This window comes from Schistocerca cancellata, chromosome 5 (genome assembly GCF_023864275.1).
Source record: "Schistocerca cancellata isolate TAMUIC-IGC-003103 chromosome 5, iqSchCanc2.1, whole genome shotgun sequence".
NCBI lineage: Eukaryota > Metazoa > Arthropoda > Insecta > Orthoptera > Acrididae > Schistocerca > Schistocerca cancellata.
Genome location: NC_064630.1, coordinates 328,437,325 through 328,460,787, shown reverse-complemented (window position 1 = coordinate 328,460,787; position 23,463 = coordinate 328,437,325). Strand labels below are relative to the sequence as shown.

The 23,463-nt window shown below is 44.3% G+C and overlaps 1 protein-coding gene across 1 annotated transcript in view; it reads right to left on the bottom strand.

Annotated features, from left to right (window-relative positions):
• The window catches only part of LOC126188520 (neuroendocrine convertase 2), a 1,507,992-nt gene that overhangs the window by 638,776 nt on the left and 845,753 nt on the right, over positions 1-23,463 (bottom strand). Inside the window, exon 5 of the mRNA XM_049930122.1 lies at positions 5,751-5,827. Within this exon, the coding sequence (XP_049786079.1) occupies positions 5,751-5,827 (77 nt within the window). The remainder of the gene's footprint in view (positions 1-5,750; positions 5,828-23,463) is intronic.

Here is a 23,463-nt window from a genome sequence, read left to right as displayed (position 1 = left end):
TAGCAGTTACGTTCTCATCAAGGGGGCGCCCTGCGTATTAAATTGGTGATAATGCAAGTTGTTGAATATTGGTGCCTCCCCGTACAAGGAAGGACACATAACTTTCGAACATCCTATGGTGACCTGGCGTTCGGTGAAACAGGTGTAAAAAGATGACGAAGTAATTGAGAACCTCCTGATGTGAATGGATTAAAAAGTTTGCTAAATGTCTAAAAATAACTCTGCATTACAACATTCTGTACCTCGTCCCACCTGTGATGGATGGGGCAGGTCTGTAAACATCTGCAGATGCGTCATCCCTGCGGGTGAGGCTATAACGAAAGTGGGGCAGAATGTTACGCAGTCCTAAGATCCCCCTCTTCAGTGGAAGATGAAAGAAATAAATGGAACCATACGGCACAGAATTTGTGAATATTTTTATAGTTTTGATGCTCTTTAAGGTACTTACTTTCCGAGAAATCTAATAGAAAATGGATGGTAGTTTTACTTGGGAATGTAGGGTTTCTCGGTGGGTTTCACAGATTAGGTCTTCTTATTATTTAAGCTGAATATCAGCATCGTTCTTAAGGCACCTTTCAACAATACTTCTACTCCTTATTCTTGCTAGAAAGTGAGTAGGAAACGCATATGAGTGCGATATGTAAATAGGGCAGATACTGGGCTCAAAACCGAAAAGATTTATTTTGTACTAGCTGTATGTTACTATCTCAGTAGGTTGACAGCATTTGCAAATTTAACTGTTGAATAGCTATGACAGTGCGTGAAATACTTCGTGTAACCGATATAAGTGCAGATATTTCTATTGGAGGCTGAGGTTGGTGTACTAAACATTACGTAAGTATTTAATTAATTTTCATACTAATAATTATAGCTATTAGGAGTAGTATATTTTAGGTTGGGTAGTACCTCCAAGAACATGTGGCAAGAGCAAGCTGTTAATGCTTTTTTTCCACTTGTCAGCAGGTCTGGTGTTAAAAGTAGACACGTGGACGCAAAACAATTAGTCTATACAGAAATGAGTAGTTCACTTAGCGCTATAGTCACGGCTATGCAGAACACACCAGGTTGTAAAGCTTTTTGTTTGTTTTGGTTAAAACAGCTCAGTTACGGTTAGACCATCAGTGACAAGCCACTCAAGTTTCTGTTGCTAATAAGGCAAGTGCACCGTTCGTTTGTTACATATTTTTACGAGATACAAACAGGAGTGACTTCAGTAATGGGTAGGAATTCTGATTACTGTGTGCAGATGCGAGCTGAGTTGGTGACCCTTCGCTAACAGCTCCAGGTGGTGTTGGCTTCTGTCACACAGTTTGAGGCTGCTGCCAAGGGGCATCATTGTGGGGGGGGGGGGGGGGTCAGATGCGGGGATGCGAGGGACGTCGAGCACATCCCATGTGACCCCCGATCGGTCCACTGGTGTGGCCGCTCCAGGCACTGCCTTCACTGAGGTTGACCCCTCGCCCTTGGTCGAGTGGGAGATCATTCCAAAGTCTGCCAGGCATCAAAAGACTCTCTGAGGGTCCTATTACAGGGCTTCCCCAGTTCGTTTGACGAACAGGTTTCGGGCGTTATCTGTGGCTGACGAAGTCTCTAAGACGGATGCAGCCGTCCACCCTGTTCCAGAGGAAGCTTCTAGGCCCACAAGGTCTGAACATTCACAAGGGTGGCTTTGCAGGTAGCTGGGAGCTCCAGCGTTAGCCACGTAATGTGGCCCCTTAGGAGCATGGCTGCCAAGGAGGGGAAGGAAGCCAGTGTGCACACCGGGCGAAGTCATTCCTGTTGTGGAAAGGGTGCTACCGGATGCCATGAACAGTACAGGTTGCAGCCAACTGCAGGTGGTGGCTCATGTCGATACCTATGACGTGTGTCGCTTTGGATCGGAGGAGATTCTCTCTGGTTTCGGGCGGTTAGCGGAAATGATGAAGACTGCCAGGCTTGCTTGCGAGGTTAAGGTGGAGCTCACCATCTGCAGCATCGTCGACTGAACCGACTGTGGTCCTATGGTTTAGAGCCGAGTGGAGGGTCTTAATCAGAGGCTCAGGCGGTTCTGTGACCGTTTATGCTGCAGATTCCTTGAATTGTGCCATCAGGTGGTGGGTTTCCGGGTTCCACTTAATAGATCAGGAGTCCACTACACACAGGAAACTGCTACACGGGTAGCTGGGGCTGTTTGGAAGGGAGTGGGCGGTTTTTTACGTTAGAGGATCTCAGGAAACCACAGAAAGGGCGTCCGTCTAAAAGAGGGCAGGTAAAACACAGTAGGGTAGTTGTAGTAACAATCGGTATTGTAGTTGTAAATTGTCGTGGCTGTGTTGGGAAAGAACCAGAGCTCCAAGCCCTAATAGAAAGTACTGAAACTCGAATAGTTATAGGTACGGAAACCTGGCTAAAGCCGGAAATAAGTTCAGCCGAATGTTTTTCAAACGGCCTAACAGTGTTCAGAAGGGATGGATTAAATACAGTTCGTGTTGGAATATTTATTTCTGTCAGAAGTAGTTTACCTTGTAGTGAAATTGAAATAGATAGTCCCTGCGAAAAGATAGTCCCTGCGAAACAGTATGGGTAGAGGTTATACTTGATACTTAACAATCGGACTAAACTATTAATTGGATCGTTTTACCGACCCCCCCCCCCCCCCCGACTCAGAAGATACACCTGCTGAACAGTTCAAAGAAAACTTGAGTCTCATTTCAAATAAATACCCCGCTCATACAATTATAGTCGGTGGTGACTTCAATGTACACTCGATATGCTGGAAAAATTATACGTTTAAAGCCGGCGGCAGGCATAAAACGCCATCCGAAACTGTACTGAATGCTTTATCAGAAAATTGTTTGGAACAGTTAGTTCATGAGCCCACGCGAAGTGTAAATGGTTGCGAAAGCATACTTGACCTCTTAGCAACAAATAATCTTGGACAAATAAGGAGTATCATGACGAATACAGGGATTAGCGACCACAAGGCATTTGCTGCAAGGCTGAATATCACCCAAAACCATCAAAAAGACATGCAAAGTTCATCTATTTGAAAAAAGCTGATAAAAATGCTCTTAACACCTTTTTAAGAGACAGTCTGCACTCCTCCGATCTGATCACGTAAGCGTAATCAACGGAAATTGAGAGATATATACCACATGAATTAATAAGTGATAGTAGTGATCCCCCATGGTACACAAAACGGGGCCGGCCGCAGTGGTCGTGCGGTTCTAAATGGTTCAAATGGCTCTGAGCACTATGGGACTTAACATCTTAGGTCATCAGTCCCCTAGAACTTAGAACTACTTAAACCTAACTAACCTAAGGACATCACACACATCCATACCCGAGGCAGGATTCGAACCTGCGACCGTAGCAGTCCCGCGGTTCCGGACTGCAGCGCCTAGAACCGCAAGACCACCGCGGCCGGCTCGTGCGGTTCTAGGCGCTGCAGTGTGGAACCGCGAGACCGCTACGGTCGCAGGTTCGAATCCTGCCTCGGGCATGGATGTGTGTGATGTCCTTAGGTTAGTTAGGTTTAACTAGTTCTAAGTTCTAGGGGACTAATGACCTCAGAAGTTGAGTCCCATAGTGCTCAGAGCCATTTGAACCATTTGAACACAAAACGGGTCAGATCGGTGTTGCAGAAGCAACAAGAGAAGCATGCCAAATTTAAAAGAACGCAAAATCCCCAAGATTGGAAAAGTTTTGTAGAAGTTCGAAATATAGCACGTACTTCAATGCGAGATGCTTTTAATAATTTTCACAACGAAACTCTGTCTCGTAATCTGGCAGGAAACCCAAAGAGATTCTGGTCATCCACAAAGCACATCAGTGGCAAGACGTAATCAATACTTTCACTGCGCGATAACAACTGTGAAGTCACTGATGACAGTGCCACTAAAGCAGACTTATTAAACACAGTTTTCCGAAACTCCTTCACCAAAGAATAAGAATTAGATAAACTGAATTCCAATCAAGAAAAACTGCCAAGATGAGAAACATAGAAGTAGATATCCTCGGTGTAGCAAAGCAGCTTAAATCACTTAATAAAGGCAAAGCCTCCGGTCCAGATTGTATACTAGTCAGGTTCCTTTCAGAGTATGCTGATACAATACCTCCATGTTTAGCAGTTATATACAACCGCTAGCTCAGAGGAAGATCCGTACCTAAAGAATGGAAAATTGTTCAAGTCACAGCAATCCTTAAAAAAGGGAAATAGTATTCCCCTGAATTACATGCCCATATCACTAAAGTCGAGTTGCAGTAGCGTTTTGGAGCATATACTGTGTTCGAACATTATGAATTACCTCGAAGAAAACGATTTATTTATGGTACATAGTCAGCACGGAACTCGTGAAGCAATGAGTGCTATAGACAGGGGATGTCAGATTGATTTCATATTTCTAGATTTCCAGAAGGCTTTCGACACCGATCCTCACAAGCGTCTTCTAACCAAACTGCGCGCCTATGGATTATCTCCTCAGTTTTGCGACAGGATTAGTGATTTCCTTTCAGAAAGGTCACAGTTCGTTGTAACAGACGGAAAGCCATCGAGTAAAACAGAAGTAATATCCGGCGTTCCCCAACGTAATGTTATAGGCCCTCTATTGTTCCTAATCTATATTAACGACATATAAGAAAATTTGAGTAGCCCTCTTAGATTATTTGCAGATGATGCTGTCATTTACAGTCTGGACCAACACGAATTGCAAAATGATTTAGATAAGATATGTGTATGGTGCGAAAAGTGGCAATTGACCCAAAACAAAGAAAAGTGTGAAGTTCTTCACACGACCACTAAAACGAATCCGCTAAATTTCGATTACGCTATAAGTCACACAAGTCTGAAGGCCGTAAATTCAACTATTTACTTAGAGATTACAAATGATCTAAATTGGAACAATCACATAGGTAATATTGTGGGTGGAGCAAACCAAAGACTGCGATTCATTGGCAGAACACTTAGAAGGTGCAACGGATCTGCTAATGAGACTGCTTACACCACACTTGTCCGTCCTATTCTGGTGTATTGCTCTGCGATGTGGGATCCGCATCAGGTGGGACTGACGGATGACATCGAAAAAGTACAAAGAAGGGCAGCTCGTTTTGTATTATCGCGAAATAGGGGAGATAGTGTCACAGACATGATACGTGAATCGGAGTGGCAATCATTAAAACAAAGGCGTTTTTAGTTGCGACGGGATCTTCTCATGAAATTTCAATCACTGGTTTTCTCCTTCTATTGCAAAAGCATTCTGTTGACACCCATCTATATAGGGAGGAATGATCATCACGATAGAATAAGAGAAATCAGGGCTCGCACAGAAAAAATTTAAGTGCTCGTTTTTCCCGCACGCCGTTCGAGAGTGGAACGGTAGAGAGGCATCTTGGAGGCTGTTCATTGAACCCTCTGCCAGGCACTTTATAGTGAATAGCAGAGTAATCACGTAGATGTAGATTAAAATTATGATGTGTTTCTGGGAAGACTCTTTGACACAGAGATGTGTGCACATATTAAGGTAGCACATATAAAAAAAGCTGCACCTATGTTACACTATGTATAGATTTACTGTAGGGGTAAGTTATTGACAGGCCCAGTCCGTGATACTGTCAAAATTAAGTCTACTTTTTTTATACAGACATCTACTTCAAGTATCTGTATCGGTCTTTCCCAACTTTGAACAGCCCTGCTTCAAATAGTTCTTGAATTTGCTGTTATACATGGGAGATGAGTTGTACAAGGTCCCTTTCTGAGTGCTGCAGTGACTTACCTGTTAAACCAGTCGTCCGTATACCGTGGGTACGGGTAGGGGTCGTTGCTGCTGAAGTCGTAGCTGGCGCGAGCGTTCTGTAACACAAAAAGGAAAACATTAGTCAAATCTGAACATTTCCTCATTGGAGACTGTCGATTAGTGCTTCAAAAGGAGGTCGCATATCTAAACTCTCTAATACATACAATAAAAATATCTTATATTAGGGTGCTAAAATTTCTTTTAACACTCGAGAGCTGCGTTCTCTGTGTTCGGCATAACATTTACGGGCAACACAACAAACTGATACAAGTTACAGAAGCAGAATACTGAGTCACATTCTATAGGTTTATAAGGAGAAACAGTACAAGTCAACGGAGGTTTTTTTACGCGCATCACAATTAGCTTTGAGGTCACTAACATTCGATGGACTGAAATAACTTAAATATGGCAATATAAACATCATTCCACAAAGTACTGACGTTGGGATACTTCCCATCACAAATGCACTTCGACATTTTATGATTCTTTTGGTTAATTTTGTTTCAAGCAAATACAGTTTTCAGTATGCAATACAGAGACTTGTAAATTATGGTATGTGAGCTGGGCTGCATTTACGAAGCCTCAACTGGCCGTTCCCTCAGATGCGACAAGCGCGTATGTAGCTGTGAGTAATGAGGAGTTCCGACCAGGATCGTAAGAAAAGCAGACTTCGTGAATATTTGTGCAGTGCGAGGCGCTGTTTACGCGCCAAAATAAAACGGTAACTATGTTAGACAATTGCCACTAACTGCGTGGAAAGAATAACTATACATACATACGTTCTAAGACAGAAAAAGAAACGACAACCACGAAGGAGTCATGAAAACTGATCACAAATTGATATCCATACAGTGTTCGATGGAAAATACAAAACTGTGAACTTCGGCGGCCGATGGATGAAGGTGTGATGCTGTAGCACAGTTTCACCGCGCAGCTGGAAGGCATTAGTAATCTGGAGACATGTCGATACCAGGTCAGAAAATCTTTGCGAATTTCATTCCGTTTACTCATTTGTGCTGTAACTGTGCCTCGAAGATAGGTGTGTGAACGGCATACACTGATGTCGACATTTGAGAGAGGACGTGTAGTTGGGCGCAGAGAAACAGGCGGATCGCTGGACATCTGAATAGCAACGATGCCACTATTCTGCGGTGTTGGCAGGGATGGGTGACCCATGGCCGAATACAGCGTCAAGGTGTAGGCTGTCGACCTAGAGGCCACAGAACGAGAGGACGGAGGAATTGTCAGAGAGGCATTCAGAGCCCCTTATTCATCATTATCATCGATCCGATGTGCAACTGGTGCCTCAGTGACCACAAGAACCATTAATAGATGGCCCACAGAAATGGGACTCACCTCAAGGCGCCCTGTACAATTCGTCCGTTTGCAACTGTGTCCGACATATTCGGCCTAGAATGGAACTGTTTTCAGTGATGTGTCCCGTTTCGAATTGGGCCCCGATGATCAACGAAACCGTGTCTGGAGACGCACCGGCCTGCTGTACGATACCACCCCGACTGTCGCCCGATATACTGTCCGACAGTTAGGAGTGATGATCCGGGGTGCGGTTTCATTTCACAGCACGACTCCTCTGATTGTCATTCGCGGCACTCTTGCAGCACCGCATTATGTCGGCGGTATTCCATGCCCCGTTTTGTGGCCCTTCATGGCAAGCCATCTTGGGCTTACAGTTCAGCAAGATTACGTCCGCCCATACACGGCGAGGGTTGTCTTCGTGCTTGCCAAACCATACCTTGGCCATCAAAGTCACCTGATCTCTCCCCAACTAAGAACGTTTTGAGCATTACGGGTGTGGTCCTCCAACCACCTCGGGATTTTGACGACCTAACGCGTCATTTGGACAGAATATGGCACGATATGAGACGCATATCTAACGTCTATTACTCCAGAATGAGATTTTCACTCTGCAGCGGAGTGTGCGCTGATGTGAAACTTTACTGGCAGGCTAAAACTGTCTGCCGGACCGAGACTCGAACTCAGCGCACACTCCGAGCAGAGTTAAAATCTCATTCTGGAAACATCCCCCAGGCTGTGGGTAAGCCGTGTCTCCCCAATATCCTTTCTTCCAGGAGTACTAGTTCTCCAAGTTCGCACAAGAGCTTCTGTGAAGTTTCGAAGGTAGGAGACGAGGTACTGGGTGAGTTAAAGTTTTGAGGACGGGTCGTGAATCGTGCTTGGGTAGCTCAGTGGTTAGCTGCTCTCTGTAATAATAATGAAAAAAAAAAACTGAGTGAACGGATCAATGATGAACCTGAACAGGCGTCATGGGACGTCCGCCCTGAATAAGTACAACAAACTATAACGAACTAAATGAGATTAAAAAAAGAAAAAAAGTGGTAGAGTGCTTGTCTGCGAAAGACAAAGGTCCCGAATTCGAGTTTCGGTCCGGCACACAGTTTTAATCTGCCAGGAAAGTTTCAACTGTATCAAGCCAAGCCGAATAACTGCTTATATAAGGGCCAGAGGTGGACCAACGCTTTACTGAGTTGGTCAATATGTGAAGTTCTCCTCTCAAATAAATAATCCAGTTTTTCTGAAAATGTAATAATTTGTTTGTCTGCACATGTATATCACATCTACCGATTTCCGTCCATTTCGGATTTTTATTTGTTTGCTGGCACGGCGCCAACGGAATAAAAACGAAATGACTCAACCCATTCACAAACGAGATTCGTGCCGTAATTCGTTTCTGCCTTTGAAAGCAGAAAACACAACAACAATCCACAATAAGTTGTTGAAAGAGTACGGCACTGATGAGCAATCATATCACAGTGGTTGGATCGCAGGCAATCTCTCTGTGAAGACTTGGGACTGGCAAATGAAGTGGAAGCCCTGAGGCTCGAAGACCAGAAATTTGCAATCCTAGCGGCAGTGACAAAACTACTAATGTTTCCAATTACTTTGAAATTAATAGTTTACGAAACATTTGCCAATGTTATTTTAAAAGGAACCAAAGGCCTCAAGAATGCTTTCTGAAATGTAGTACTGAAATTTAGCCCAGCAAAATCAGTCGGCGCAAATGTGTCGTAGAGGTAAAGCTGTTTCACGACCAAACACTTAGAGTGCGTTCAGCACTTAGACCCAATTGTTGCAACGTCATGCGTGACTGAACACGACATTTGTCCATTTTGTTGTATTACGAATAGTATAGTACGAGGAATAGATATTTGTTCAGTGCTGAAGTTCTGGGGAAAATCCATTTGCTTGCCTCCAATAAATGGCACTCAAATCGCATCCCTCTATTATTTTAAAAACGACTGCACCAGAACCCACACGTCAAACAATGGCCACCTTGTGGGCCCTTGCAGATGAAGTACTCATTCGATGTAATAAAAGCTGCTGTAGCAACAAAGTTTCCATGAGAATTGTCGTCGTCGGATATAGCGGATTGATGCGGCGGAGATAAGCGGCAATTATCAGCAAACCACTCACCAATTAATTGTCTGAGAAAATACACGGTGAGCAGCCGTGTCTTCCACAGCTATCGTCCCGTTATGGCTTCTAAGTATTGACTCTCCATGCGCGTAAACTGCCGAACTCATGGCACAGGCTATAAGGATTAGAACACATGAAATCTCCGGTTATCAACCGAGTTATTTAGTCATCCGAGAGGTGGGTTCTTAGAAGAGTTAATCAGTATATTCCTAATACGACCTGCTACGTATATTTCGCGAAACGATCATGAATTAGACGAATCTGAGCTCCCGCAGAGGCCTACCAAGAGTCGCTCTTCCCGTGAAAGATTCACGACTGAGTCACTAAAAAGTAAAGTGATACACAAACTATCCTTCCCCCACGTACCATTAGGTGGCTTTCTGAGTATGGATGTTTATATAACTCCATTGTCAGTGGGTAAAGTATAGAGAGAGGCGCTAATTATGACACATGATACAGCGCTACTTGAGTAGCCACGAAGTCGTCGTCTTCCAGTATCCCGCAGAAGCTGGTCGGTTGGTTTATCTCTAGAGTCGAATCGATATTAGCTCCTCGCACAATGACGTTAGTCACTAGAGGTCTAATCTACGACTTACTGGTAAAAACTACCAGAGGGGGAATAACACTTTCGAGAAGGCATGTCTTTTAAGATTCGGGGCTATCATTAAAATGCGTGCTCGTACTCATATGATCAAACTGCGATTAAAAGCAATGTTATTTCAGTTTCTTCAGCTGCACATCAGGAATCAGAATTAACTGGTGTATAATAAAGGGTTAGTAACATTCGTCAGTTACCCTAAAAGTTTTAATCCTGGAGTATTTCACAGTAATAATAATCTAATAATAATAACAACAACAACAATAGTACTATTTCACAGTTATAATAATATAAAAATAATAATGATAACAATAATAATAATCATCGTCATCAGCCACTGATGGATAAAGACCCCCTGCTCCTGACTTCTCCATGTTGCTCCTGCATATTTTGTAATGTCATGTGACCACTTGCCGTTAGGTCGGCGTCTCGGTCTTCAGTTATGTTCTGGAAATATACAAAGAATTTCCTTGGTTCACCTACCATCTATTGCCCAGACTACATCTCCGGCCCATCTCCATTTTATTTTCACTGCGGTCATAGTGACGTGTTCCTTTTCACTCTGTTCCATGTGATTTCTTTCCTCTCGAACTAATTCTCAGCATGGCTCTTTTCCTTATTTAGTGAGAAACTCTCTGATTTTCTAACATTTTCCCTTGAAAAGGCTGTATATCATTACCATGAGTGATACACACTCATAGTATACAGGTGATCATAATTAAACTTTCAAAACGCTGTAGAAATAACACCACTGGTCACGATGACGTCAAATTGCAACGGAATATTATCGGAGAAGGAGAAAAACGTATGGCGGAAGAAAAAGAAATAGCATGAAAATTGATCAATAAATAGCGCTGTATATGTCAGAGCATGTAAAAGAAAACACCTGTCATGCGCAAGGCCCATTGAAGTACACGGCTTTTCTTCTTTTCGCGTCTGCGACGTTCGCCATGACCGTCTCAATGGAGGATCGCACCCTGCTTCTAAAGCTGTGTTACAAGAATGATGACTGTGCACACGTCGCTCTGCAGAAGTTTCGGACACTGAAGGGTTTGAAAAAAGGCGTTGGTCCGATGACTGTCGTGGGTCTGGAGAAAATGATTCGGAAATTCGAGTCGTGCGGTTCTAGGCGCTCCAGTCCGGCGCCGCGCTGCTGCTACGGTCGCAGGTTCGAATCCTGCCTCGGGCATGGATGTGTGTGATGTCCTTAGGTTAGTTAGGTTTAATTAGTTCTAAGTTCTAGGGGACTGATGACCACAGCAGTTGAGTCCCATAGTACTCAGAGCCATTTGAACCATTTTTGGAAATTCGAAAAGAAATGTTTTTTTGGTATGCAAGCTGGTAGAGGGAGGAAACGAATTGAATCAACGTCAGTAGAAACAGTGGCCACCGAAATGCAGGAGGAGAAGAGTGGTGGTGTGCAAACGTGTAGTGCACGGAGAATTGTCTGAACGTTGGATATACCCGTGAGCACGGTGTGTAAACTCCTACGAAATATCCTTCTTTGCTACCCATTCAAAATTACCCATGCACACGAGTTGCTTCCTGTTGACCTGCCAGCAAGAGAGACCATTGCTTTAGAATTTCTTGCTCGCATGGAAGCGGACAGTCATTGGCCGTGCCGGTCGGAGTGGCCGAGCGGTTCTAGGTGCTACAATCTGGAACCGCGCGACCGCTACAGCCGCAGGTTCGAATCCTGTCTCGGGCATGGATGTGTGTGATGTCCTTAGGTTAGTTACGTTTAAGTAGTTCTAAGTTCTAGGGGACTGATGACCTCAGAAGATAAGTCCCATAGTGCTCAGAGCCATTTGAGCCATTTTGATTGGCCGTGGAATATTTTGTGGACAGACGAAGCCCACTTCCATCTGATAGGATATGTCAATACACAGAATTGTCGAATATGGGCAACGGAAAATCCACACGCAAATCAACCAGTACCACTTCATCGTGAAAAGGTTACTGCATGGTGCGGATTTACGGCATCGTTTATCACAGGGCCATATTTTTTCGAAGAGAAAGGTGTTTCCGGTCCTGTTACCTGTACCGTCACTGGTATGTGCATTGAGTGTCTTTTGCGCAACCACGACGTTCCAGCTCTCCAACAGCGAGGATGTGTGGATGGGATCATTTTTATGCAAGATGGCGCACCTCCGCACATTGCAAATCCAGTTAAACAGCTTCTGAAGCGCTATTTCGGAAATGGTAGAATTATCAGCCGCCATTTAACTACAGCCTGGCCATCCCGATCACTTGATCTTAATCCGTGTGACTTCTGGCTGCGGTGCTATTTGAAAGATGATGTGTTCAGTGTTCCGACTGAAAACTTAGCTGCATTGAAGGCGTACATTGAGTAACACATTCTGTACGTGACCCCGGAAACATTTCAACCAGTTGTGGAACATGCTGTTTCTCGATTTCAGCTTGTTGCAGAAAACAGTGCACAGCATACTGAACATGTTTTCCGATTTGATTTCGATTGCTGCTTTTTATGCGGTTTTTGGCCTGAGGACAATTAAAAACCAATGTGAATGATGCTTTTTATGTGGTATTTGGCCTCAGGACACTTAAAAACCGATTTTTCCTATCCAATGTGATATGACCTTGCCGTGGTGGATGGGCTCACGTAACTAACAATATCACACTTGTACACCCATGCACACTGAGTAGTTCAATTGGTTTACACCTTAGGCATTGTTGTATGATTCATTTGTCATTTGTAGTCAACCACTATTAAATTATGATACTTACAGCGCCATCTATAGTTACAATTTGTAACTATTTTTCTTTCCCTCTTCTCCGATAACACTCCGTTGCAATCTGACGTCATACTGACCAATGGTGTTATTTCTACAGTGGTTTAAAAGTACTTCCCATTTCAGATACACTGGAATATTCTGTCTGAAAGCTCTTTTGAGTTTACGAAAATCAGTTCGAATCCTTTTACTCTTTTGTTTATTTCTTTAGCTGTACATTCAGCAATTTTCATCTAGGGCCTGAAGCACAAAAACTCAAGAAATGGTTCCTTGTCTTCATTGTTAATGCGGCCAATCTGCCATTCGATATGTTTGTTATGTATTATTTTAGTCTTACTAAATTTGATTTTCAGGCCAACTATCAAACTTACTCAATTAAGTTAGACCATTCGTCGCAGAAGTTTATTTGCACTCAGTAGAATATCACCAAAACGGACGTGGTGCAGATGTTTCTTTACCATATATTCCTTCTTCAGTCCAGTTTGAGGTTCAGAATTCTAACTGGACGAAGTTTAAGGGTAGCCGTGTAAATGACATATACGCTGATGAACAAATTCTATATGTGTGGATCTTCAGAAGACTTGCGACACCGCAGCTCACAAGCGGCTTCTAACCAAACTGCTTGCCTGTGGAGTCTCATCTAGCTGTGCTGTTTTCTATCAGAAAGGTCACAGTTTGTAGTAACTGATGGGAAATCGTCTAGTAAAAGCAAAGTGATATATGGGGTTTACCAAGGAAGTTTTACAGGCCCTCTGCTGTTCCTGATTTACATAAATGACTAGGAGACAATACGAGCAGCTAGATTATTTACGGATGATTCTGGCGTTTACGGTCTATAACTGCGTAGTGCGAAAGGTGGCAATCAACATTAACAATAAGTAGTATAGGACCTTCTATATGATTACTAAAAAATATGTTATATTTCGGTTACTCATAAAATCATATAAATTGAAATTTAAAATTTGTTTAAATACCTAGGGATTACAACTGCGTACGAGTTGAATTGGAACCACAACAATTTAACTTGTTGGCAGTTGTAATCCCTAGGTATTTAGATGAATGAGAACCATACCATAGAATCCATCCCCTATGAACTATGGACTTTGCCGTTGGTGTGGAGACTTGCGTGCCTCAGCGACAAAGGTATCTGTTGAGATGTCAGACAAACGTGTTGTCCCGGCATAAGGCTTTGCAGTAGTTGCAGGGGGAACAGTTTGGGTGACTAACTGATGCGGACTTGCTATGCAGGCACTGCGAACGGTTGAACGGAAGGGGCAGCTGCAGCCGTAATTGTTCCTGAGGGCATGCAGCCCTACTGTGTGGTTAAATGATGATGTCATCCTCTTGCCTAAAATATTCCAGACGTAAAACAGTCCCCCATTCGGATATCCTGGCGGGAACTACTCAACAGGATTTATTCATCAGCAGAAACAAAATTGACGTTCTATTGATCGGAGCATGGAATGTTAGGTGAGTTAGAAAATTTAAAAAGGGAAATGGATAGATTACAGTCCAAAGGAACTAGTGAATTTAGGTGGCAGGTGGAGATGGACTTCTGTCAGGTGAATACAGGGCTATAATTACAAAATCAAATTAGGGGTTTATTAATCAATAAGAAAATAGGAAAGCGCGTAAACTACTATGGATGGTTGGTTGGTTGATTTGGGGGAGTGGCACAAACAGCGAGGTCATCGGTCACCGCTCCCATCGAATTAGGGAAGGATGGGGAAGGAAGTCGGCCGTGGCCTTCCAGAGGAACCATCCCGGCATTTGCCTGAAGCGATTTAGGGAAATCACGGGAAACCGTCGTCCTCTCGAATCCGAGACATGCCACAACTTTGAGGCAGTGAACAGCTAAATCGGCCACATCGTTACAATTAACTTCTTTAGTGTGTCCGGCTGTTGTAGGACTCTTTTTTTTCCTTCTGCTAATTGATAGCAACATTGAGGAGGAGCGCAGATGATTGTGTAGGAGCGGATTAACATTTCCGAAATTGGCTGCTAACCAGGGAAATCTGCTGGAAACCTTTGTCGGCAATGACGGATTAAAACTATTTCAAGTTATATCCTGGATAATACTTTTCCAGACAAAAATTGTATGATGTAATACGTGTGTGTGTGTGTGTGTGTGTGTGTGTGATGTAATGGCGATATGGTGCCATTATTCATAACGTAACACGATTAGCAGTACCCGCTACGCCTTTCGATGTACTTTTGTTCTCCAGCGCTCGTGAGGTTATTGCGTGCAACGTACAACGATATTTTACGCCTCTGACGGACAAGGTCGTTGAATGCCACGCGAGAATTCATAAAATGAGAAGTCTAATGAGGTATCACTTGTTCCGGTGTAAAATGACAATTTTTCTGTTTCTGCGAACAATGTGTTAAACGTTAAAAGCGAGGTAGTGGAAAATTTTGGTTTTCCACATAACTGTTCGACAATGGACCACAGGTGCGTCGTACGACCAGGTTTAGATTTCACAGTGATTATGAACTTATGTGACCCACCCTGTTTGTAACTATAACCGGATTAACATTATTCCTCTGATGAACGACACCTCTCCATATGAAGTGAGATAACACCGTGCAGGGGTTTGGTGCATTCTACTTTAATGTGACATACACAACGCCTGGTTGCTGTGTTTCTTTGTAGTTCTTTTAATTTTTTCAAGCAGCAATTCCCAGCAGAACTATACGCTGCTTTGGACACAGATCGATCCTTTCATCTCTGAAAACTGTCTAGCCCCATTTGTCACGATAACGACGTGTTTCCAGCTGTTGTGAAGTGCGCCGGTGCGAGGATGGAAAAACGCGCGATCTCCACGAATTAGTTCGCGGTCAGGTCGTGGGAGGCCGACGCACACAGTACCTGTCGATCTCTGAGGTCGCACGAGCGTAGGGACAAGTGTCACCGTTTGAAGGGTTTTACCACCAGAACTCTGAACAGGGAAAACTGTAGCCGCCAGTTAGCTGCTAAGGACAACATTGGTGACGTTACGAGCTATTGTTATACAATGAAACCGAGCTCATCAACTGGTAGACAGTTATATCATTCAGAACCATTATGAGATACAAACTCGTTGCGACACGTTTTTATGCAGGGTGAACATTAATCAAACCGACAAACTGCAGGGGCGGATTCCTGACTGGAAATGGAGGAAAAAACGTCCCATGAACATGTGTCCGGAAATGCATCGTTGCGACGGTAGATGGCGCTGACGAATAAGAGTTCCACTGGCTACGTGTAGTGTGTTCCTCGTGTGTTGCAAGCTGTGCGATTGGCACAGCGTACTGTGAGCAGCAGAATGGTCCGGTATTTCTGTCGTGAACAAGCCGAGATGGTGTCCGCGTATGGCCAAGCAGACGGAAAAGGTCGAGAGGCAGCACTGCCATACCAAAACAAGTACCCTCACGGACACCAACCACATCGCACAACATTTGAAGCCAGTTTTGGGCGTTTTGTGTGATCATGGGTCCTTTCAAACAGACGAAAGTGCAGGAAGGCAGCGGACTGTGCGTACACCAGATTTGGAGGACCGGGCTCTACGGGTATTGAGACGAACCCTCGCACAAGCTCCAGGCGAGTGGCCCGCTAACATGGTGTAAGCCAAAGTACAATTATGTGTATCCTGCATGACAACCGGTACTGTCCCTATCACCTACATTCCCATGGAGGACACTTTGAACATCTGTTCTGATGTGGATGAGGTGCACATCTGTACTGTATTCCGGGACAATTTGTTGTCCTTGCACGCACACCGTCCATTTGTGAACACACATTCATAGGACATTTTTTTCCTACATTTCCAGTGCGGAATCAGTCGCAGCAATTTGTCGGTTTTATTAATGTTCCACCTGCATATGTTTACTATAGGTCACTACATTATGGCTCTGAGCACTATGGGACTTAACTTCTGAGGTCATCAGTCCCCTAGAACTTAGAACTACTTAAACCTAACTAACCTAGAACATCACACACATCCATGTCCAAGGCAGGATTCGAACCTGCGACCGTAGCGGTCGCGCGATTCCAGACTGTAGCGCCTAGAACCGCTCGGCCACTCCAGCCGGCGGTCACTACATTAATCAGCAAAAGTTGGATGGTGATTACCAAAGTAACCACGAAAAAGAGGTTTCGCGGATTCACGAATAGCGGTAATCATTCGAGAACGCCGAAGGCAATGCATATTTACATCGATATCCACAACACAGAATTCATTCCGCGTGGGAGTATTATTCGCGCTGTTGGTGTAGTTCTTCTATGCGGCCTTTGTTTAAATATCATTAAACGTGTCCCCTGATATGAGAGCGATGTACACTCGTGACCATTAGGAAGGATAAATAATGAAATTTTACTTTGTGTGTATGCAGTATAGTAGGATGCAGATTTAAATGGGTAGACTATTTGGAGGTACGCATGGTGAAAGGTGTAGTACAAAGAGCTGCCAGCACTGGCGGCAACAATGGCTCTAACAAGGTTGGGCATCGCGACGAGCTAAACCTGGATGTCAGATACGGGTATATTTCATAACGCTTCAATTCTGTGCCGAAGTCCACCAATCGTAGAGTCTGGCGAGTGGTGGCGTACCAGTTTCTCGGCATGCGGAGGACAGATGTTGACAGGGAGGTTCTGCTGCTGTATTTGACAACGAATGACACCCATGCAATGCCCTCGATACGTTGCAAGTGTCGGTCGGGGTCAGAACAGTGTTCTGTATAGTTGTGAGTGCATTATACAGGAGAACAAATGCGGGCAAGTCGTTGCTGCACTTTAGGAGAGGGCTTCCGTAACCAAGGCAGCCGATGTGTTTGCTCCAAAAATGGTTCAAATGGCTCTGAGCACTATGGGACTTAACATCTGAGGTCATCAGTCCCCTAGAACTTAGAACTACTTAAACCTAACTAACCTAAGGACATCACAGACATCCACGCCCGAGGCAGGATTCGAACCTGCGACCGTAGCGGTCGCGCGGTTCCGGACTAAAGCGCCTAGAACCGCTTGGCCACCGTGGCTGGCGATGTGTTTGGTGTTTCACGACGTTCCGTATCAAAGATTTATGCTGCATACATCTTCCGTTAAGTCATAAAGCGGACGTTAATGTGTGTTGAGTGATCGTGACGGATGATTACTGAAGAGGACTGTATCGAAAAATAAGAGGACGACAGCTGCAAAAGTCACTGCAGAGCAGAGTGCCGCAATCGCGGACCCTGTCAGCACCAGTAAAACACGTAGGAAGCTACAGCAGCAGAGAATTGCAGGACGAGAAGGAATTTCACAACTATCAATCAGTAATGAAAATGTTTGTACCAGGGAAACGTGGTGCTGAAGCCATAAACCTTGAATTATGGAGCAGTGATAGATTGTCACTTGGTTGGATGAGTCTTGTTTCACACTGTTTCCAACCTTTGGCCAACTTTGCGTCGCAAAAATGAAACAGGACACGGATTCGGTGATGATTTGAACAGCCATATCGTGGTGTTCCATGGGGCCCAGTGTTATTCTGCAAGGTCGCGGTACTACCAGGGATTATGTCAACTTTTTGGCTGATCTGGTGCATCCCATGCCACTATGCATGTTCCCATTTGGTGATGCTGTTTTCCTAGACGACAGGACTCCTGGCCACACACCTCGCGTCGTCTTGCACTGGTTTTGTGAACAATAAGATGAACTCCCCAAAACATTATTGTCACTAGGTATCAGTGTTATTGAGCCTTTGTGATCTATTTTTGAGACAACGGTCGCCAACGCTATACCCCCTCCATCCTCATTACATGAAGTTGCCAATATGTTGCAGGAAAAATGCTACAAGACTCCCTTAGAGCCATAGAGAACCTGTATTTATTCATTTCGAGACGAGTGGAAGCAGTTTCGAATCCCAGGGCTTTTGGTACATCGTACTGCACGTTGTAATGTCTTGTGCTTGAGGTGTTTCCATATTTTTCTTCGTCACCTGTATTTTCAGAGTGTGAGGTATCTGGGGTCACTAACTGCCGTGCTAACAGTCAAACTCAAAAGCCAGATGGTGATTTGTATTGAGGTAGGTCAGGCTAGCATAGACAACATGCGGCATTATCTTGTTCAAAGACAACGCGTCACTGCGATGTGTAAAACTGATTGTAAGTTCAGCGGATAAAATTAGTCAGCCCGCTGCGCACGTACAAAGGAATCTTCAGGCATATACAGTGATGCAACGATCGTGTCACGTGATCAACCGCACTCGCACTGCCTCTATGTAAGCGTAAGGCACCAGCGATCAGCGAGACATTTATATTTCATGCTTGGCCCTGTCCATGGCCATAAGGTGTGTGAAGATGCTGGATTTTTCGATATTTCGAGGCGGACTATTCAGCTTGTCTACAAACTGCACTGAAACACAATTGGCCACGAAACACAATTTCACAACTGTGGTCGGAAAAAGATCCTGACTGAGAGGGGGAGGGGCCGGAGACGCGTTTCACGCCTTATGAATCAAAATCACTTCCATATCCGACAGGACTTGCATCAGGCAGTGAATTAAGGTTCACCCCCACCTGACAGCTATACAACACCCTGCCTGGATGTGAAGATTTAGAACCGGTCACCTCGAAATAAACCACCTCACAACAAGCAAATAAAGACGAGAAAAGCGAAGTCCATTGTACTGGAAGAGTTATTGACTGGTTTTCTGAACACTCTCTCATCCTATTACATCTAACCTGATTTCACCTGACCTGACTTGAATCCCATAGAAAATCCGGGAGACATTTTAGAAGAGCGGGTAAGACGCCGACATCAGCGTAAGCACAAGTTTGTGGAACTGAGAGATCAAATGCTCAGCTAGTGGCTTAACCTGGATGCGACGTACCTTCACAGCCTTATGGACTCACTTCCAACCGAATCCAGTTGATTATCAAGTCCAGGGGCCAATTACACGCCAGTAAGTGATGTTTATAATTTCTCTAGAGGTGACTAATTTTTTGTCTGTTGAATTTATTAAGCAGTTTGTGACTTTGACATTTAGCACACTGACCCCTGAATCTGCAACAAACGATACCATAGTACAGTTTTCGTTTCATGATCTATCGAGTAGCTTTCAATGTACCGATGCTTCAGAGCTGGAAAATATCGCTGTATGTTGCACGCAATAGCCTCACGCTGGAAAACAAAAGAAGGGCGTGGTGTGTACAAGGAAACAAGTTGTGGTATGGGGAAGATCAAGGTACCAGCATTATTATACACACACACAAACACACACACACACACACACACACACACACACACACACACACACACACACACACGCAGACACACACACACACATGAGGCCTTCAAATTTTTGTCTGGGGTTGTATTATACAAGAAATAATTTGAAAATGTTGTTAATATCCAGTTGCTTACTAACGTTTTCAGCAGATTTTCCCTGGTTAGCAGGAAAATTGCGGAAATCTTAATGCTGTTGCACACATTCATCTATGTCTCTTTCCAACATTACTTGAGTTCGTTGAAAAGGACGGAGAGGTCTATAGCTGCCCGCCATGCCAATACCAACTTGAAAGATTATGAAATGGTATGTCCATTGACGTCTGGCACAGTGAGCCCATAGTGTCGATCCGCCAATACTGAAACTCGTGCTTTATAAAAGTGAATATGTTGTGAAATATGGTGAGAATGCTGCACTGCATCATTTCAGATATCAGGTGGGTGATACTACGTATTTACACAAATGTGGAGTGTTTAGAAAGGCAACTGATCACTGACGCCGTATCTATAGTTCTCTATACGACACAGAACAGAGGTTATGGCGTTATCCTCAGGAAAGAATGTTTGCCAGGAATTCTTCCTTTGGGTCGCAAAATAGATTACAAGATTAGTGCGAAACTTCTGGAGTTTGTGGTAATGGATTCTCGAAGATAGGACACAACCATCGTTCTTAACGGCAACATAAATCTAACACCTACTGTGTAAGTTAATGAGTGTATGAATGTGAGAGGATCGTGTTGTGTGTCCAACCCAGTTCAATCCAATACACAACCATGCCGAGTGCTCAAGATAAAGAATGCCGTCTGACAAGTTTCGTTATCCTCGCAGCATCCACACACGGATACCACCCTCCTGATATTGATATACAGAACCGGGACTCGTGAGTGCAAAAAGCCTTTCATGTGTGCAGTCTTGCCCGTGTGTGCACTACTATTAGTGTGCGTCTCTTTGATGCAGCGACAAGGGAATCCGCAATAATAGTCATCCTGCTGACATTCAGTGGTGCACCAGCCGTTATCGCTTGTCTTCCTGAGCATTTGCCTCGCTGCAGTGAAGAACATATCCTGACCCAGGGTGTGAACCTCCAGTGCCGAGCGAACAATGTATCTTTCCATTTGAGCGCTATTCGAAATGGGTCACCAAGTTATTATATGGCTTTGAGTATGAGGCCCTCCTGAACCCATTAATTCTATATCCGCATGGCACTCCTGGGATATCTCCCTACGTGAGCACGAATCGCGGGATGTTAAACCACAGTCTCCATAGGCTGCGATCCTGTTGCCATCGAAGTACGAAATGTGGTGTCACCGCCAAACACCACACTTGCTAGGTGGTAGCTTTAAATCGGCCGCGGTCCATTAGTACATGTCGGACCCGCGTGTCGCCACTGTCAGTGATCGCAGACCGAGCGCCACCACACGGCAGGTTCAAAATGGCTCTGAGCACTATGGGACTCAACTGCTGTGGTCATTAGTCCCCTAGAACTTAGAACTAGTTAAACCTAACTAACCTAAGGACATCACACACATCCATGCCCGAGGCAGGATTCGAACCTGCGACCGTAGCGGTCTCGCGGTTCCAGACTGCAGCGCCAGAACCGCGCGGCCACTTCGGCCGGCACACACGGCAGGTCTTGGGAGACTGACTAGCACTCGCCCCAGTTCTACGGACGACTTTGCTAGCGACTACACTGACGAAGCCTTTCTCTCATTTGCCGAGAGATAGTTAGAATAACCTTCAGCTAAGTCCATGGCTACGACCTAGCAAGGCGCCATGAACCATTTCTAGAGAGAGTCTCACTTGTATCATCCAGAATGCTGTATACAAATGATGGATTAAAGTTAAGTATTCCAGCAGCTACGTACTTTTCTTTATAGCATTCATTACGTATCCTGTTTCAGACTTAAGCAAGCCTGCGTGAATTAAACGCGTGCCTTTCGGTTACCCGTCACTGTGGACTGGCTGTCTTGTCAGTCCACTACACGAAAGGTGCTGGTAGGCATGTCTGTAAATTAGACGAGGCATAACACGACATTCTCACAATCAATGAAAATTAAAATGCCAAATTAGATTGTGAATTACGCTGTGTAATATTTCTGAAGTGCCTGGGCTAGTGGGTCAGAGCGGATTAGGTTGTGGAAAGGGGCCAAAATAACTTGCTGTCAGTTGCACTCAACATACAGACTTTATTTATCAACACACAATATTACAACAAGGACGTAAAACACTCAAAACTTTAATCGACCTCCCTTGATTATCTTTAGATCGGCTGAAGGCCACACTTGAAATCGAAGCTCAAAATCCAATAAACAAGTCTAAGCAAGAAATTGAAGTACAAGGTTCTTCTGGAGGTTTCACCCAAAAATATTTTCTAAATCTTCAATGTAAACAGGCAGAAGGCCTTAGGAATTTAATTTTAATGGAACTTGGCCGGAGGCCGCATATTAAGCAATAATAAGAGTTACAATCAAAAGGCAGAAGGCCTTATCTTAAAACATTTCATGAAAAATTCGGCTGAAGGCCTCATACAAAAGCACATCAATGTTATACCTTAAGGTCAACACAAGAACGTTAATTTAAGAGGTATATCAACAAAATATGTCTAACGGCTTAAGGCCTAGAAAAAGAGTTTCAGTTTAAAAGGAAGAAGGCCTTATCTTAAAACATTTCATGCAAAATTCGGCTGAAGGTCCCTTATAAAGGAATAACAATCCCATGCCTTAAGGGCAAGACAAGAACATTATTTAAGAAGTATTGATACTCGGCTGAGGGCCACACATCAACCAAATAACTAAAACCTAAACAGGGAAATTACTATGTAACACACAAGGAACGGCGCTCAGAAGTTTCCAAGGGTCGGCGTGACATTGTAACACTAACGCCCGTTTAGGTGAGATAGGCAGCCTGTCCAACGACTTTTTAATCTGAAGGCAACCCAACCGACAGACAGACAGCCGACCGACCAATCAACAAAATCGGTTCCGCTCCACGCAAGCAGCAAAACAACCACAAGATTTCAATACAACGACACACAGAATATTGGCGCCACAACGACCAACAATACCTCACACCTAAGCTGTCGAACTACACGCCGCGCTGGACAGCAACAACACGACAAGGAAAATACACTGCAGAAAATTACGTCTGCGACCAGGGCAGGTAACCGGAACGTCAACGGCCACAAGGCAGAAGATACCGCTGGTCAACTTCAATCAAAAGGAATAAATTAAGTTAAACTCCACAGGAAGACGGCTGGAATCTTAGCCCACTTGAATACACACACATAGTTGCTCGCGGGAATGTCCCAAAAGCGACAACTAGGATCAAACGAAGAAATGTAAACTGTTGAGACTCGATAGTAGGTTAAGTGTGGACTCACCTTTCGTGTCCAAGATCGGTGGGCGACGAAATTCGTAGCATTCGCAAGCAGCACCTCACACTCCAACCGCACTTGCACACCGCTAGTGGCCCCAGCCAGAGAACGCGCGAATGAGACTTCCTTGCTGCTCCACGTCAACCGACCGACTGGTCACACACCACCCAGCCAGAAACTATATGCGCCACACCAAAGATAGTACAGCAGTACTAGTATCGATACACGCTGCTGCTGCCACTCACGGAGAGGACAGCAACATTATCGCAATA